This window comes from Podarcis vaucheri, assembly GCF_965113315.1.
Source record: "Podarcis vaucheri genome assembly, chromosome: 2".
NCBI classification, from domain to species: domain Eukaryota; kingdom Metazoa; phylum Chordata; class Lepidosauria; order Squamata; family Lacertidae; genus Podarcis; species Podarcis vaucheri.
In genome coordinates this window covers 84,091,591-84,110,866 of record NC_138760.1, presented here as the reverse complement: position 1 = coordinate 84,110,866, position 19,276 = coordinate 84,091,591, and the positions used below count along the sequence as shown (strand labels likewise).

Here is a 19,276-nt window from a genome sequence, read left to right as displayed (position 1 = left end):
TTTGCTGTCCAGGTGTTAACTGTTGAAGGACAATTTCACAGGCCCTTCTCTCCCTTCATAGAATCATAGAATTGTAATGTCGGAAAGACCCTGAGACTCAATCCCCAGCAACACAGGAACCGGCTTATAGTTGTACTGCACAGCCATTTAAATAGATGGCACTTTCAAAGAGACGGTTACCCTATGTAATGTAGGTCTCATGACACACCCTACTCCAGAAACCCAATTTACAAAAAATAGATTACCACAACCACCCCTATTTTTAAAGCAACAAGTACAGTGGCATTCATTCATGTTTCATTTTTACTTACGTGATTTGCCAGTAAATCATGGGAGTGGTTGATCGGCTGATCCTTTCCTTTCCCAAATGGCTTCTGACTGCGCATCATATTCCCATCCCTGAAAATCGGAGATGCATTTCCAACGGCTTTTCCTTTTATGTTAACAGCCACCCAATCAGTCACTCTCATTCTTCATTCTCTACCTCTTCCTTGTTCTTCACCTGACCCTCCCACCCACCAAAGCTCTCAAAGAGGTGCACAATAAGATAAAATGAGGGGAAATTCAATAAATAATTACTTTAAATAGAATTTTGCTACAATTACTGCATGCAACCAGTAGTAATCACTAGATCACACTGCAGGGGAAAGCCTTCTTACACAAAAATGTATTTAGTAGCGAAAGTATCTGAACTTAAAAATAATACAATTTATGTCAGTTTCTTTTCTTACTTGAGAAAGAGAGGGAGATGAGAGACAAAGGAACTGAATGTGGCTTTCTTTTTGGAACATGCTCTGAGTTCCAAACTGCAAGTTAAATTGGAGGTTGGTGTGTGGAGCTGATAGTTTTCTTTGTGTAAACAGGAGAGGGAATCTATCTTCCATCGCTTGCTGCTGTTTCAATTCAGATTGCCCCACCCCCAATTTAAGCCTGCATTTTTTATTTCTATGCCGATTAGCCAGATGGTGCATTTGTATTGGGACAGAGATGCAGCCAGAAAGGATTTGACAACTGATGGACATGGTTGCAGAAGATGCTATTCATTTGCTAATGTTTTATTAAACAAATACTAGCTTTCAGAATTTTGTCTGTTAGACAAGAGGAATACATGGTTTGTTTACAGTAGGAAATACAGTCTACAGATAGAAACTGGTCCACAAATTATACTTTGAATTTATAGTGACTGGGAAATAACAAGGGACCATTGTGCGAAGTGATTGTATGGGGAAATATGGCTTTAGATTTTTTTAATTGCAGACTTATTTCTAATATGAAATTCTGCTTATAATAAAAAGGTACTAATGATGACATGGTGGCACTGGTAAGTCATGTTCTAATCATACAGTTCTTCGGGCGATAGCCAAAGCCCCAGATCCCAAAATACTGTATTCAGCTTTTTGAGCAAGGACTGATTTATTACTGTTTATGGTACTTAGAAATTAGAGGCATTTAATGGCTGCTCAAGAAAAAACAACAACATGGGAATTAAAGGATCCTTGAAAGAAATTAAGACTGAAATGGAAAACAAAACAAAACTTTGCAGCATATCTTCAGTAGGAAGACTTTTAAAAATTTAAATTATTTGCAAAACAGCCCATCGAACTCTTTTGGGTTTTATTGCTGCCCAAAATATGTTTCAAGATTTTCAAACACCTCCCACTGTTTTTGGTTAAGTATAACAATCAGTCTTCTTAGCTTTGAACATTTTGGATAAACAATATGATTCATGTTTAATCAGATATATTTCTCCTTGCTATCATAGATAATATTGCTTATTTAACAAAATCTGTATACCGTTTAACTATAAATAAAAGCTCTAAACAGTTTACAAAGAATATAAAATACATAGTAACATTGTCAATAAAAATAAATGTTAAGACAAGTTTATAAAAAGCAAAATGAGCAAAATAAACTTTACATGTGGATCATGTCGGAATCAACAATGAAATAATACAACATTCCTAAACAATCTCAGTAAAACATACACTTTAGACCATTTCAACTGTAATGCCAAACCATGGTTTGGCCATCCTTGGGCTAAGTCGCTGCCCTGTCCCTTTTTCCCTTGTGCATTGTCCCAGTTTTCTTCTAGTCTTCTTGATTTTGACAAACCATTTGGCCTGCCATTATATCTGAATCAGCCAACTATGGCTTCTCCCCCAAATCACAGTTAGAAACCATAGTTTTAAGTGGATTTTCATTTTTCGTTGGAGGGACAAACACAAACCATAGTTTGCCATCCGCAGTGACAAACTGTACGCCTTGTTCCAAACCAGCAAGTCAGATAGGGAAGCAGAATGCGTAAGGGGATGTGGATAGGGCAGAGCCGAAGCCCACAAGTGGGCAAACTATGGTTTGGTATTACATTTGAACTCACTGTAGTAGGAAAAACCTGACAGTAAGTCATCACACATTACAACCCAAGAGGAAAGTGTGACCATCTGTTTTCAACTTTATAGTAGAATATAGTAAGTAGACTATTCTCACTTGCTAATGATGCTTCTGATCTAAGTCTTAGCAGCAAGAGTCAGAGCAACCTGACCTTCATTTTTAAAAGATTAGTGCTTGACTCCCTCCTCTTTCTGGAGACAGACAGCATGACATATTTCTGCTTAACTCGTCTTTTTGATCTTTTAAGAGGATGACCTCATAGGACTCTGACTTTAATCACCTGAAACTAAAAATACACTGTGCTTATTGAAGCTCCCGGGAAACTGCCATGAGCAAAAGAAGCGAAGAGAGCCAAGTGGAGTACTTTTAATACACATTATTATAATCTTTTCATGAATAGTCTCAAGTTTTATTTTGCAGAATGGATTGCAGCTAGTGAATACCAGTTATATCAGATCATTGGTATTGGTTTTCATCTTCACCATCTTATCCAGATTGCTTTATTCAGGAAATTTGATTTTGCGGTTTCATCACACAATGTTTTCTGTAATAAACCAAACTTAAAATGTTCATAACACATGTCAGCCATGAAGCATACTACTACTATGTATCTCACATTTTGTTTTATTTGTTGTATCGTTTTGTGTCATTTTATGCATTGGCATTATTTTTCCAATATTTTGTTTGACTGGTTTAGTTGCAGGTGCATATTGAGAAATAATTCTTAAGATGTAAAATTTATTTTTTCATGCTAAAAAGGGCTTACTGAACATACATTGGTGCTTGGTTCCATGGAATTAAAAGAAAAATAGGATTTTGCATCATTACATAAATAGTTCATTATCTTAAGAAATTATACCACAAGCTTATTAAAATATTATATTTATTTGAGTATCTGATTATTTTCCTAGTGCCTGAAAGCACAACAGAATTTGGAGTAGTTTAAAATAACAGCTAGACTGGTGCAGAGTGATCCACATATATTGCTTCATATTTCTGCAGAAATCCTAACCAACCCTTAACTTATATCTTTGCTATTACTGTACAGAATATAGCAAAGACATCCATTTAAAAAACTTGTTATACATTTAGGGGGTCCTTCCCACCCCAACAACATTTTAACTCTTCATTGCAATCACCCATCATACTCATTTCTGATGTATGCATACATTTGTATGGGGATTATTCCCCTTTATTTTCCAGTAACTGGAGTTTTAATGTATTTATTTTATTTTTTTAGAAAGTGGAAAAAATCTTATTGAAACATTTCAGATATAACCATTAGCACCTACCTTTCCATTAGAAAGCCCCTTAATAAACACTCAGTGTGTTGACTTTGTTTTTCCTTGTGTCGTAGGTCTATAAATACTCTGCACCAGTTTTGCTGTCCAGCTCCATTGTACCATACCCAGCTCACTGTCCCTGCCACACACTCAGAGTACAGGTAAGAGTAGTTATGGTCCACCCACTTTTTCCTTTCATAGACAGGCCTGACCATTTATTATATTTATTTTTGGTACCTCTATATGATTAAAAAAAAATTACTTTAAAAATCACATTTTAAAACATTTAAAGAGCACACACTCTTTTATAGTACAGGTCTATGTAGAATTTCCACAGAGAATCAGTATAGCGTTTCCAGTTCCCCCCAGTTTATATCTTCACTAAATAAACAAATGCCATGACATTTAAACAATTAGCGTCCGCATACATCAATGAGGGCGCTTTCAAGCAAACACATAGAAAGCCCTCAAGACCTTGAGACCATGCTCTGCTGCTCCCTTCCACTCCTCCTTTGCTTGCCCAAGATAAATATACCTCAGGCAAAACAGTGCCCATAAGCAGGTCTGTGTTTGCTGTGATTTTGCTCATGAGCCTGCAAGGAGGGTGCGCCACCTATTTGAGAAGCTCTTTCCAGTGCTCATGATCAACTCATAGCATACACATCTATGAAGTCCTGAGGTCTTACTTCCTGAGACAAAGGGCCGATTCCAAATTATTATCGGTAATCACTTTTTTCCAGGAAAGAAGATTCAAAGCGACTTGCGAAAGACGTGTGAGTCAAAGCTCACTCATTAACACCGTTCTGTGAACTATAGTCTCTAAAGCAGGAATATAGTTTCACTTGGGACCACATTCTTGGGGGGGGGGGATGCTCCCCTGCACAGACCACCTCTCTTCCTCAGCCCACCCCATTTAGCCTCAATCAGTGTAGCCTCTGATGCATCTGTGGAATCTCCCTTACCTTGTCTTTGGCCTAGTGCTGCTATCATTGCAGCAATAGGAGAAGAGGTGCTACCAGGCATATTAGAACATAGGAAGTTGCCTTATACAGAGTCAGACCATCCATTTAGTTCAGTTCTATCTACACTAGCTGGCAGTGGCTCTCTGGGATTTCATGCAGTATTTCACACAGGAAGCAACGGATTGAACTTGGAAAGCAGATGCTCTCAGTGAGCTATGGCACTTCCCCATAGAGTTTGAATGCCAAACTATAGATTGTGGTTCCTACAGTGTTCTAGCCATAGTGTTCTGTTGTTGGATCTCAGATAACACATGTATAAGACCTGTGTGCCTTGTGGTAACAATGGTGCTTGATCAGGGACAAGGTATGAGAGATTCTGGAGGCCATGGACTGAGGCAACAGGCCACATGCAGTCCATAGGCTGCAGGTTGTTCTGTCCCAAAGGCTGGAGCATCAAGTTCTCCTTTGCAAAGCAAGTCCTAATAGCTGGGCTGCAAGCGGTTTCCCATAACAGTGCTTTGCAATGCAGAGCTGTATGAGCCCTAGCTATTAGGGCTTTCTTTGTCAATTGATACACAGAATGGAATCCAGAGGAAAGTGGGTAACTACATTGTGCCAAATGATCACACTAGTGTGCACCCAACTGACATTCTGGTGGGAAGAACAAGGCAGCATAAAGAGCTCTGCATTTCCCTGTTCACCCAAACCAATGGCTTCAAGTTACAAGCAAGGAGATTCCGACTAAACATCAGGAAGAACTTTCTGACGGTAAGAGCTGTTTGACAGTGGAACGGACTCACACGGAATGTGGTGGCCTCTCCTTCATTGGAGGTTTTTAAGCAGAGGTAGGATGGCCATCTGTCACAGATGCTTTAGCTGAGATTCCTGCAGAGCAGGTTGTTGGACTAGATGGTCCTCAGGGTTTCTTCCAACTCTACGAGCCTAAGATTCTTGGACAATGCAAATAAATGGGGCGGGGATAGGGGGAAGAAAGACCCTTTGCTGCTACAGCATGTAGTTTCTTTTTAAATTAAAAAAGAGCAGGAGAAAAGGTGTTTTCTTTACCCTTTTCTGAAACAATTCATGCTTTGCTCTGTACCATGAAACCCACCAAAATGCCTCCCACAGTTTGAACCTGCAAAGTAGGGTGGGGAATTTTTGACTGGATTAGACTAGATTAGAATAGTGTTTGGTCCTCTGGCTGCTTCAGTCTTTAAGTAGGTGTGCAAGGTTTGTTTGAGGGCAGGCAGGTTTCCACTTAAAGCTATGTGCTCCAAATCCCTCCCTTCCTCTGCAGAAGCCCCATATATACTGATCTTTCCGAACCCCTAAATGTTCCCCTATTCCTGATGCAAAGTAGGCACACAAAAGCTAGAGCCCACCAGCCTTTGGTTGAGCAGTAAATTAACGTCCTTTTATTTTCCTTTCTAAATCCATTACATATAAAATCCATATCAGTTGGTGGCTTTCATCACACAGGCATCTGAATAAGTGTTTGGAGATGCTTGTATCCTACATAGATTTTGCTGTTCCTCATGACTGACTTTATATGGGATATTTACACAGTACAAGATAAAATACATATTTAGGGTTGTTAAAAATGGACACATAATTTTTCATTATTTCATCAGTAAAAGTGAATTAAATTATTTATCATTTGCCAGCTCATGGATAACATTTGTGTAAAATATTGTAAATATGGGGCTGAAAAAGAGTTGTGCTCACCTTGTGCTAGTAAAAAAAGATAACCAGCAGTGAAACCTAAGTCTGTAAATGGATATGCATAAGTTTGTTGCTTTCATGATTGTGTGTTTCCCACATAGTTCATGTATTGCATATTTCTTTTCCATCATTTAAGCATTTTTCCTTTGTTTTGCCTTATGTTTGGTTTTCTTCCATCATAAATATAAGCATTTTGGAATCAGTGAATGTGCTATCCACTTGTATGTGCTCCCAGTATTGTTAATCCAGCTTGCCCAAGCCAATGACACATGAAATAGGTTTTCCCCATTTGTTTTCAAGTATATCTTAATCTTTGCTATAGAATGCGTGTGCAGGTCCTATGACCTACCAAGTCAATGGCATCCTTCCAGTTCTATAAGGCAGTCTGCTACTACTAGGAGCTCAATAAATGTCCTAGTTCTGCTGTTTGCCTGGGCAAAAAAAAAAAAGGTTGTAAACACTGGTCGTCTGCTTTCACCTTAACGGGTCACAAGATGCAGGACTGCTGTAGCCAAATAGTGGTATTGCAGTAGCTGAGGAAACTTGTTTAGCTGGAACAATTTAAAAACACCCTTAAATGACCTTTTGCAGTGCTTTGCTGAGCTGGGCTTCAGTTGCATACAATACAGTTCAGAATCACTTTAGGATTGCAGCATTGCAGTTCCACGATCCTTTAAAAGTTAATTTCATAATGAAATTAACTAATTCGTTAATGAACTTATTAACACATATAATAAATATGTAACAAATAATGGTGACAAAAAGCCTTTTGTCTATAGGTAGCTTAAGCAAAGATCTTTAGGGTGTGTGAACAATGCCAACATTGTTTTCACTACAACAAATCCTGAAAAACATGCAGTCACCTTTTTATTATTCCATTCCATTCTCCTATAAATTATATTGGATTGAGTTATACTGAGTCCATCCATGCTCAATTGGTGCTCATTTTGATCCTTAAAAGTACTCCTTTAATTTTTTTAAGGAGCATCCCAAAGTACTCTTTCAAAGTATAAAATCCTTTCTTCTTAAACCTCTATGACTACACAGCCAAAATGGTAGTTTCTGTATTGGAAATTCAGTTCTTTATTCTCCATCATAATTTGTACAGTCCTCAAGCTTGACTTTATGTTTTTCCTTCTTCAGATAGTTAACATAACGTGCTTTTAGATTTGATAGCTTCTCATAATATAGGAGTGGACAGACTTCTGGGCCACTTGCAAGCGGATGGGGCAGCAGGTGATGTGCCTCTCATTTTGTAAAGTCCCACCACACAAGTCATAAGCTTCTGCATGTGCATCTCTCTACGCAGGCAAGCAGGAGGCATTATTCCATTTCAAGAACTCATACCAGCCAGGGGGGAATAACAGGAGGGTGTGGAGTAGGGCCATTGAGGGGTGTGTCCTGTGGAGAGTTCCAAGGGTCAGATAAGAGAGGCCTGGAAAACTTCATTGACACATACACTGTGGCCTGAGGTTCTATACCCCTGTCATCTGCAACTCTTCAGTACCAGCAGCAATATCTCAAGACATATTGTGTGACACTATAGCACACACCTCTTTTCCAGTTAAGTGTCTGTTTGGCAACTTACCAAAAGCCATCCCTAGTCTTGAAATTAGTAGTCACATGCCTTCATTTATAGTTTATTTTTAGATTGATGCCTTTGGGTTATTTTCCAAATAAATCTTGAAATCTAATACAAAGCATCAACTCATGGCTTTTGTTCTATTTTTGTAGTCCCTAATAGGTACAAATAAATGTAAGGCGTTCTGTTATTCTGTTATTCCTACACACATAGAAAGCCACTAAAACTGTGCCTCCCCTTCTTGAATATACTGATGCTGCAGATAGCTAATTGATGGACATTTCAGTCACTGCTTCACTTTTTCCCTAACAAGCAGATTATGCATCATTTTTAAATAATCAATAAGGAATGAATGCGTGTTTGTAACATAAAAGAAAACCCAAACACTTTTCTTACTTACTTCTACATTGGTCAAACTATACTGGGGAGAGAAGGGCCTGGTCAAAGGCAAGTAGCCAACATAATGCCCTCCAGATGTTGCTATCCAGCACGGGCAATAGTCAAGAATGATGTGTGCATTTTTATTATGCATCATATGTTTTAATGTGTGTGTGTGTAAAATAAGTAAGTGATGGAATTTGGGATCCAGAAACATCTGTAGGGCACTGTGTTGACTTCCCAGGTCTAGGGCCGCGTGATGTGGTCACATTGCTGAAGCTAAGCAAGTGTGAGCCTGGTCTGTGCTTGAATGGAAGACTACCAGGAAGCCCCATGTACACTAATGTTAAGACCCGTGATGAAAAGAAGACAGAATATAGATAAAACAAATAACTTTAGTTGCAAAATCAATGTCTTGTTTTTGTAAACTGCATTGAGGGTTGTTGTTTTTTACAATCAAGTGGTGTATAAATTTTATGAAATAAATAAATCAGTGCAATTATCTCAATATAATAATGTGCCATGTAGCAACAAGCCATCCTTGTTGTTTATCTCCTCATTCTAAGTGTTATGTTTCTTCTTCTACCATATGTTTGGGATGAGTTCCAAAGACTGTGCCAGCAGAAGGCTGCTCATGCAAACAACCTTTCATCTCCCCTTGAGAAACATCTCCAGACAGTCAAAGGCCTTCCTAAATAGAGCAGTTTGTGTTGTGGAAGAATGCCTGAACTGAGGCAATTCCCCACTTCTCACTGTAACTTCCTAGGACACAGCCCACACTGTTCAGGGAGGCAGCTGCCCTATGTAAAGGCTTTGGAGAATGGAGTACACAAAGGAAGGAAGGTTGCATATAATCAAAACATACAAATAGAAGACATTCACTTTTATGCCATTAGACATCTTATAAATAAATAAACTTCCCCAAATCCTTGTTTTGTTTGACATGATATCATATTTAGTATATGTGGATTTATTTCAGTTTTGATGCGCATGGAATGATTTGACAGCTTCCATCCGATCATGCCAAGCATTCCTTGTTTACATTACTGATCCTTCTGAATTCTCATGTCCATTTCTCAACACATTACCTGAGCATCTTGAAACTGGAGACTTTCTCTCTTCTTTTCCCCCCAGTGATGCCCGTGAAAGCAAAAAGATATTGCAAAGGATGTTATAGTACCAAAGAAATCCCTTCATTTTCTTGCAGTACCTACCTGCATAATGTTTGTTCAACACCTCTATGAGGTAAAATCATTATTCTGACACTTTTTTTCCCTTATTTTGAAATTAATTGCAATTTTTTGTTTTGTTTTCACAAATCATGGTGAGTAGCATTTTAGCAAAGGTCTGTTTTCAAAGCAGCAGCAGCAGCACAAAAAAAAGTTATTTGGTCAACCATATTGCTTATCCTCATGGCAAGCAATGTTGTTCAGCATTTATATTCACCTTTTAAATATTAGTAGGCAGAGTCCTGCATTACTGTGGTGGATTACTGGGACCACTGGGGAAAAATACCTGTGACCATATTTAGTTCTGCACTCAGTCGGATTTGTGCACGACCTGATTATAACCAAGGGATCTGAAATTACTAGGAGGGAACAAGTGCTATTGATGGGTTATCTGTAGGACCGAAGAACCTATATATGATGGGCAATGATCTAAGCTTATTAAATGCATTTTTTCAAAATCTATTCTCAAAGCTGCATGGGCATGATTATCCTTTTCCTACTCACCCTACCCTGCATATTTTTATTCTCATTCCTGCTTTCTCACAATAATATGCATCCCCATGGACAGTCAGCTGTTCTTCTACGATATATTTGCAGGATGGAAGATACAATGGTAAGAATGAAACTTTGAAAGGATCATGAATATGAACAACTTCTATGGAATTGGGTTGACATTTGGGTTGTCTAGGCTTTGACTTGGAGAAGATAGACTAAATCCTAAGTTTCCCCCTATATGTTAGAGCAAAAAATGTACTGATTATAATTATTTTATTCTATTATACATACACATTAACCATTTTTATAAGTCTATAATCTGACTAGAATTTGCAGTGAATGGGTAAGCAGGGATACATTGGTTTAGTGTGATGGAATAATGTGCAGGATCCCAGAGAGGGGATTGTAGTGGCCTTTGTTCATTCCCAAGCATTTCGCTGATGTGCTACACTGAACCATGGTTTGACTAGCTTGTCATCCAAACCCAGACTCATTGTTTAGCTCTCTCCAGACAAGCCACAAGTTGTAATCTATAGGACAAACTTTGGTTACAGTTTGTAGTTTGTCTAGAGAGAGCTAAACTATAGCTTCACCTAGCGTAGTATCCAAAAACAAAGAAAGACCAAAGCAGCCACAGTTTCCTCTCCAGAAACTTGCGTTTTTGTTCATTTGCACTAAGCCAAATTAGGAAGCTGCATGGATGGCTCTGAGTTAGACCTTTCACTTCTTTCTCAAACAGCAAACATCCCATTGCCAAAGCTGTGCAGCAAACCATGTTTTAAAGCAAATTTTTATGTCTATGATCCAGAGAGGGGGAAAAACTTAAATCTATCCATTTGCAACACATTTGGTATTATATAGCAATACCTGGCAAATACAATGAGTGATAGTGTTTGGCTTTAGATTTTTGTATTTTCTTTCTCTTTCCTATTCCTTTCTGTTATTCTTCTTTAGCTAGCTATTTAATTAAAGCAGATGGCCACTGTTGGTCATACTGATGATGAAGGTACTTCCTTCAGCTTCTTCCCACCATAGGTTAAAAGTGTAGCTTTACAGATGGAGGTATTCCACATTGCTTTTGCAATTTGAGTGTTAGACCTGGTTTGTAGTATTATTCATGATGCTGGCAACTCAGGAGACTTTGGAAGCAGAGTTCTTGCCTGTGTGGGGGGGGGGGTTTAAAGAGAGTACAGCCATATTTGTAAGTAGTAATTCTTGATGGAACATAGTCCTGTAGGTGTACTTGGAAAAGTCCTAAATGAAATTTCTTTTTTGAACTTATTAAGCAAAAGTATTTTAAAGCGGGGGCAAAATAAATAAAGCATGTTTCCAGCTAACACTGGCACTCTCTAGGAATCCAAATGAAATGAGGCTGAAATTTCCTTTCTGTATTGTTTACAAAAGGGCTGTATTATTCTTAAATACTTTGTTCTCCTAACAATGTCCCTTTATGATTCTGTCCCTCTATCTCTTTTTTCCCCTCCTTGGCAGGGAAGATAATGTTCTACACCAGTTCTGTTGTCCACCTTCTGGGTCTAGTAGTCCATCTTCAAGATAACAGAGAAGTTCTGAGTCGCTAAACTGTGCAGTCAGAGTTCCACATCTGTATATTCCACTCCCTCTTCTTTCTCTGGCTGGTGTGTATGGAACTGAAACTAACTTGCATGGATACACTAAAGGTTCTGGTTTGCAGCGAATTCAGATATGTCCAGAAGGGTATATGGCTGCCTAATCATTTCCACCCAGCATTTTCTACTACACGTTTTCACAACCCTCTTTATATGTTCTTATGTTATTTTGAGCGGCCATAGAATGTAAACCAATATGTAAATCTCACATTTTTTAAAACTAAAATAAAAAGTACCATAAACCTGACTTTCGTACAGTTTTGTTGCATACAGTCCCAATGACTTTTTCAGTTTATGTTCTAATGATAATTAGTAAGCCTTTAAATAAATCTCATTTTCTCTCTCTCTCTCTCTCTCTCTCTCTCTCTCCCTCCCTCCTTCCCTCCCAGCATTTCACAACATTCTTGTTCTGGGCTTTTGCAATACTGTCCAATCTGCAATTCAGAAATGAGCCTGAATTTTTCAATTTTGGGATCTGGGGCTACTATTTATCTTACCTTGGTTTTATAAGATTTCAATTGTATCTGTGAGAACCGTATTTCCTCAGTGTTTAAGAGCACTTTCGTGCCTTTGACTGTTAGCTGAATATCTGTTAAGTGTGTTTCTGAGGGAATATGCATTGTGTGTATATGACACTGATGGGCCAACACTGTTTCAATGGGAAGATCAAACCTGACATTGTTGGGATAAAATAATGATATTTCTGTGTTGTGTGGAAGCCCACATGGGTACTTGACGAATGTGGAAATTGCTTTGAAGGTCAATGTAAGGTACGATCCACATGGGAGAAAAAATTGTTCAGTGCAGCCAAACTGACTGGTTGCATTTTATTATGCTAAGCATTTGCTAACCTTTTATATTTTTAACTCCTTTCTTTTTATCTAATATAACGCTGTCCTTTATCTTATACTCCCTTTTTGGTATTCCTTGGCATTATTCTAGTAGTATCTTTCATACTAAGGGAGGCAATTTAAAGAGCAAAAAAACCCAAAATGTATATATGTACCAAGTGTTTTGCCTACCCTGTCAATCCACAAATATTAAGTGCCATGTTCATGTGATTCCATCTGTATAATATTCTTTTAATATAAGATGGGATGCAGCAATATAAGTTCTGATACGGATAATACAGTATCATTGTGTAAATGTCTGGATTTTGCTGGAATTATTAGCCTTTTACTTTATTTAGGAAGGAATACCTCACAGAGGATGAGAATTTATGTTGTTGTGACTTGCTTTTCTTTTTCACAAACAAAAACAATAATTATCCCTGCCCTCAGTGTAGTGATGTATAGCACTGTAATTACTCCTTTTCTCACCCACTGAGATGTCTGGAATCTTTTAATCTAATTATAATTTTGTTTGTGCGTGTAAAGGCAAAAAAAAAGGGCCTATTCTATGTAACGAAGTTCAAAGCATGCATTTTGGGTGCCAGTTTGCAAGATTAATAAAAAGGATGCAGATTAGCCTGGCCATCATTACAATTAAGTTTGAGGTTTTTTCCTCTCTTTTTTTGCTTTTTGTGAAGGGCAACACAAGCTGTGGCTGTGGTTGGTTCTGTTCCTTTTTAAGCTTTCCAATTAAGAAGGCAGCCTTTGGACTTGTATGCTCTTGGTGTGTGAAATCCTTTGCATCCGTAAGGTCTTTGAAACAACATTTTTGTGTGTCAGAAAAGCTGACGTTCAGTACTACAGTGGAAGCCGGATATCCCATTTTCCTTTTGAAACATACTTGTATATCTTGTTCTTCTTCACCACTGGAGCAGGCAGATTTATCCCCTCATTAACATGTTGAGATGTAAGCAAGCAAAGGAATTACTTTATAAAATAGAATAGAAAAATACTGCTGGGGAGAGGGGGAGCCATCCTGTCCACTGAACTTGTTTAAACTTCCATATCTGGCAGCACAGGCTGTATTTTCTACTGTGCATGAATGGATCTTTCAACAAACGTACTTAACATGCACATTTTTTAAAAAGAAAGTTGGGAGGATAAAAAATGTTCCTTTTGCAAATCTCAATCATTTTGCTCCTGCAAAATAAGTTTATAATAACTCTGAGAGAATGGCTTGAACAAAAGGACTCAATTTGGCACTTTACCACTGGGAAAGCTTGGAAATCTGGCCACATATTTCTAGCGGGATACAGCTCTGTAATGTGGGTCAGCCCCAGGACATGTGAACTTTAGCTTTTGCCAAAATGTTTTATAATCATTTACTTCCTTGAGATACATACCAATAGCTGAAAATTTCATGACCTATAATAATGGATGTTTTACTTCCCATTCAGTGGAACAGAAAGCAGTTCAAAACCTACAGTTTTACATAAATTGTAATAATAATAATAATAATCAGAATAAGTGCATGTTCCCAGACGGACTTTTGACAAAATAATGAAAGCTGTTTTTCAAATGAAATAAGCATATGCTAGTGAAAATGTCAACATAGCGATGGTTTTTTTTTTACTGTAGTCTTAAATTGAGTATATTTGTTTTGCATTATTTTCTAAGTCCTTGCTGAGGAAATGTAACAAAACATGAAATGAATTGCACAAACATATTTGTTTCAAGTAAATGTAGATTAATTTTGGTCTTGGAGTATACAGCTGTCTTTTCCCCCTTTCGCCTTCCTTACATTGTGAGGTGCTGTGCTGGCAAGGGCATTACAGTGATACCTCGGGTTAAGTACCGTATTTTTTGCACCATAACACTCACTTTTTTCCTCCTAAAAAGTAAGGGCAAATGTCTGTGCGTGTTATGGAGGGAATGCCTACGGGTGGCATGCCTACGGATTTTCCTCCTCCAAAAGCTACGTGCGTGTTATGGTCGAGTGCATGTTATAGAGCAAAAAATACGGTACTTACCGTAATTGGTTCCGGAGGTCCGTACTTAACCTGAAACTGTTCTTACCCTGAAGCACCACTTTAGCTAATGGGGCCTCCTGCTGCATGATTTCTGTTCTCATCCTGAAGCAAAGTTCTTAACCTGAAGCACTATTTCTGGGTTAGCAGAGTGTGTAACCTGAAGCGTATGTAACCTGAAGCGTATGTAACCCTAGGTACCACTGTAATTCTAGTTTTGGCTGTTTTATTCCCTGAACTTTGGCACCATGGCTTATCATTTGCTCAGCTGGGAGATATCTGCACTGGAGTGACCTACTTCCGTTACCGTGCTTTGTGGGCATACACCCTTCTCATCACTTCCTGCAAGCACTATTTAATAATAATAATATATATACAGGCTGCAGAATCTTTAAGGGATGCAAAAGTGACTTCAACATGCAACCTGATTGGGAATCTGTTATTCAAATAGGCAGAAAGATTACAGTAAAAAGACTGCAACTCAGATGCAGGATGGCATGAATCTGTGGAGCCCTGCGAAATGTTTGCTCTTAAGGTCTCCTGGACCTGGAGAAAGGGCAGTATGTGAAAGAAGTAGTTGAGAGGTAAGGAAGCAAGAGACATGAGAGACTAATGACAGGCCTGTAACTAGTAGCAGAAGTAAAACAGTTGAGTTTCTTAAATCTATAGGCACGTTCACCTGGAAGGCGCATGTTACAGATGTCAAGGAAGATCCTTTGGGCTTGTTCTGGCTGATTGGTGTTAAGATTTGCTAATCTGGCTGGCTACTCTTCTGTTCCCCCCTTTATCCTTCAGCCTGCATGGAACACAGGCTCAGTCCTTGCCTGACAACCTCAGGACTTGCTGTAGGCTTGGGGCGGCCTGCTCCACAAGTGAGTTTGCCACTTGTTTTAGCTTTGATTCCACAAAGCTACTTCTGCAGCTGGAGTAGGTGGTTCATAATGTGGCTTATGCATTTCCAGAATGTAGGCTGTTGTGTATTTTGTTTCATTCACTGTTGCTTTTTTTTAATTAAAAAGATAGTGCTGCCTACACACCAAACTTATGATTAATGCATGGTGAGTCATAATACATTCTTGCTTTTAACAAACAGCAGTGTTTAGCATTTAGCATTCAGTCTTGTCAGCCTTGTCAAAACTATAAAAATGCAACAGTATGTGAGTCATAGTAATTCAAAATGTGCCTCTTTCTGCAATCGGATTTGAAACAGCTATAAATAGGCTAATCAAGAACAACTTCCATTCTAAAAAATAATGCAACTTGCATTCCACAAGGATACCTGCATATGGAAGCTAGAGGGAGCTCTGATGCTGCGAGTTCCAAAACATCCACAGAGCTGTTCAGCATTTCTGGTTGAGATTGTCATTTCTGTTGTGTGTGTGCAAGTCTCTAAAATGCAAAAAAGCTACCATTAGTCTTACCTGTTATTGCTCTGTTCTCTTTTTAAAAAAAATAGTCCCAGTAACACTGAATATAGTTAGAATAGAATATAATTTTTTTCTTCAGAGCCATGACAGTTCCTCTAGTCTAGTGAATGCTTCGTCATCTGTTACAATTTATGAAAATTACAGACCTGTTTTAGATATGTTCACTGTTTTCATTGTCATTGAGCCTAGTGTTGATCTTACACCAAAACTTAACCTGGAGGTATGAATGGAAAATTTAAGGAATGGCAGACTTTCATATGTTGGGTCACTGCTGTATCTGCAAACAGGCAGAGATTATGCACACTTTAAATTTACAGAAGCTACTGTGAGGTCATAATACCAGACTTTATACGTAAGCAACACAGGTATGAGAAACTATGGGAAAATAATTTTGACCCAGTAAAAATGTTTGTTGAGTCATTAGAGCAGTGATAGCCCATGTGGGGCTCTCCATGTATTTAGGATTACATCTCCCATTAGCCAGAATAGTCAGTGGTCAGAGATCATGGGAGTTGCAGTCTGGAACATCTGAAGGCACCACATTTGCTATTCCTTCTCATGCCTATACCACAAATCTTGAGCTAAATTCATTTCATATTTTTAGACAAGGTTAAATAAATTAAGCCTGTGTAAGAGTTTTGGGTTTGTTTTTTAATTTATTAGATAGGCTTGGATTAAACAAAAACCCATACACAAACAACCAGTTCTGTGTCCCTGCAGAATGAAGGTACTACAGGTTGTTTTTGTGATTTTTGGTGACAGCGGGCCATTCTCATGCTGTGTGGCAGTGTGCTTTTGAAACAGAAGAATTTCAAAAGCACTTCGTAATATAAAATGTGGGTCACAGCAGCTGCTGTTCAAAGAAAAGCATTCAGAAATGCTTCTGGGTATGCATAAGCCCTTGGGTATACTGAAATGGCTCTTTGAATCCTGGCCTTTAATTTCCTGCATAATACAGTAGAATTTATTCACTAGTTAAGAAAACAGCAACACATTTTTTGTGTGAGGTACTTTGCAGCAGACAATATTGACAAATCAGTAGGGCACCGGATTCAGGGACACAACAGCTACGTTCAGATTTGGTGGAGACATTAGTGGAGAAAGCAGTTTCTCTGTCAGGCGGACTTTGGTATTTCAGATTTCAGCAGCACCCTGTCCAAGGCCAAAATTTAGTGCTCCTCCACCTCTTGCCTTCCATTCTGCTCAGTTCACTATGTCATAGCTGCAACACCACCTAGGCTCAGCGCCCAGTGTGGCAGAACTGGGCACACTAAACCCTCTTTCTCTGTGAGCTAAATATAGCCTCTTCACTGATTAATTCAATTATATTATATGTGTCACTTGAGGGTGTTTTGGGTTTTTAGGGTGTGGTGGGGTTTTTTGTGGGGGGTTTTTTGCACAATTTGAGAAAAAAATAGTAACTCTGAAAAAAATTGCACCTTGGTAAATATGTCAATCACTGAGATGTTAAAAGTAAACTGAAAGTGTGTCCACGTAAAATCAGAGGTATAGGTAATCATAGTAAGTTTCCAGTTGGCTTTAAGGATTGCTTCCATTAGAGATGATGATGATGATGATGATGATGATTTATTTATACCCCGCCCATCTGGCTGGGCCTCCCCAGCCACTCTGGGCGGCTTCCATAGAAACCAAAAATACACTAAAATATCACACGTTAAAAACTTCCCTTAAGATGTCTTCTGAATGTCAGGTAGTTGTTTATCGCTTTGACATCTGATGGGAGGGCGTTCCACAAGGCGGGTGCCTCTACCGAGAAGGCCCTCTGTCTGGTTCCCTGTAACCTCACTTCTCGCAATGAGGGAACCGCCAGAAGGCCCTCGGCGCTGGACCTCAGCGTCTGGGCAGAACGATGGGGGTGGAGACACTCCTTCAGGTATACAGGACTGAGGTCGTTTAGGACTTTAAAGGTCAGCACCAACACTTTGAATTGTGCTCGGAGTTGGAGACAAAAATGCAAATAGATTGTTCTTGCCAATTTTCATTTTAGTTCATCATTTTAAGTTTTTGTCTGAAAATCACACTTCTGTGCTAGATTGAAGAACATGAAGCCATATGCAACATTTTCTCCCTTTCCTGTTCTGAGAAGTACAGTGGTGCCTCGCAAGACGAAATTAATTCGTTCCGCAAGTTTTTTCTTCTTGTGAGTTTTTCGTCTTGCGAAGCACGGTTTCCCATAGGAATGCATTGAAAATCAATTAATGCGTTCCTATGGAAACCGCTTGCCAGGCTGGCGGTGCGGAGAAGGGCTTTTCTCCCCACCGCAAGCCTTCAGGACAGGTACGGGAACAGAGGGGAAGGGGCGCAGCGCTTCTCCTCTGTTCCCGGGGCTTGCGGTGGGAGGAGGGTTTTTCCTCCCCACCGCCAACATTCAGAACAGCATTCTGAATGTTGGCGGTGGGAAGGAAAACCCTCCTCCCACCGCAAGTCTTCAGGACAGCCATCCGAAGGCTGGCGCGGGGAGAAGGGCTTTCCGCCCCACCGCCAGCCTTCGGAGCAGCCTTCCGAAGGCTGGCGCGGGGAGAAGGGCTTTCCGCCCCACCGCCAGCCTTCGGAGGAGCCTTCCGAAGGTTGGCTCGGGGAGAAGGGCTTTCCGCCCCACCGCCAGCCTTCGGAGGAGGTCCGAGGACAGTGGGGAAGATGCGCTGCACTTCCCCGCTGTCCCGGAGATTTCCCTATGGGCTTTCGTCTTGCGAAGGAAGCCCATAGGGAAATTCGTTTTGCGAAGCGCCTCCAAAACGGAAAACCCTTTCGTCTAGCGGGTTTTCCATCTTGTGAGGCGTTCGTCTTGCGGGGCACCACTGTACTCAGAATGGCAGGATAAACACACATTCACAATGGTTATTTCCATTTCCCAAGATGACAAAGACCTCTTACATAACACATTTTGCTACTTAAATGAATCTATAATTTCTTCCCTTCACACAAACCTCTGTGCAAGGCTTTGAGCAAACTAGTCTCAAAACGTTTTTATGAGCAACTCAACTATTCGCCTTATTCACCCTGTTTCTCATACTGTAGTCCTGCACTGCAAAGGCTGCTAACGCTTCCTCAAGAGTTCACAGAACATTTTATCCTTCCACTTATAAAGTGGTACATCGGGTTAAGAACTTAATTCATTCTGGAGGTCTGTTCTTAACCTGAAACTGTTCTTAACCTGAGGTACCACTTTAGCTAATGGGGCCTCCTGTTGCCACTGAGCCGCCACCGCACGATTTCTGTTCTTATCCTGAAGCAAAGTTCTTAACCCGAGGTACTAGTTCTGGGTTAACAGTGTCTGTAACCTGAAGCGTCTATAACCCGA

The 19,276-nt window shown here is 39.5% G+C and overlaps 1 protein-coding gene across 10 annotated transcripts in view; it reads left to right on the top strand.

The window, feature by feature from the left end:
* IQSEC1 (IQ motif and Sec7 domain ArfGEF 1) overlaps window positions 1-19,276 on the top strand; it is a 318,662-nt gene that overhangs the window by 116,007 nt on the left and 183,379 nt on the right. For 5 of the 10 annotated variants that reach the window (XM_082211867.1, XM_082211865.1, XM_082211863.1 and 2 more), the window contains one exon: window positions 3,749-3,835. The exons of 4 other annotated variants lie outside the window; for them this stretch is intronic. In XM_082211867.1, coding sequence (XP_082067993.1) covers window positions 3,749-3,835 — 87 coding nt within the window. Of the gene's footprint in view, window positions 1-3,748; window positions 3,836-9,543; window positions 9,564-19,276 lie in introns of those variants that run through there. One more of the 10 variants, XM_082211864.1, reaches the window with a different exon arrangement.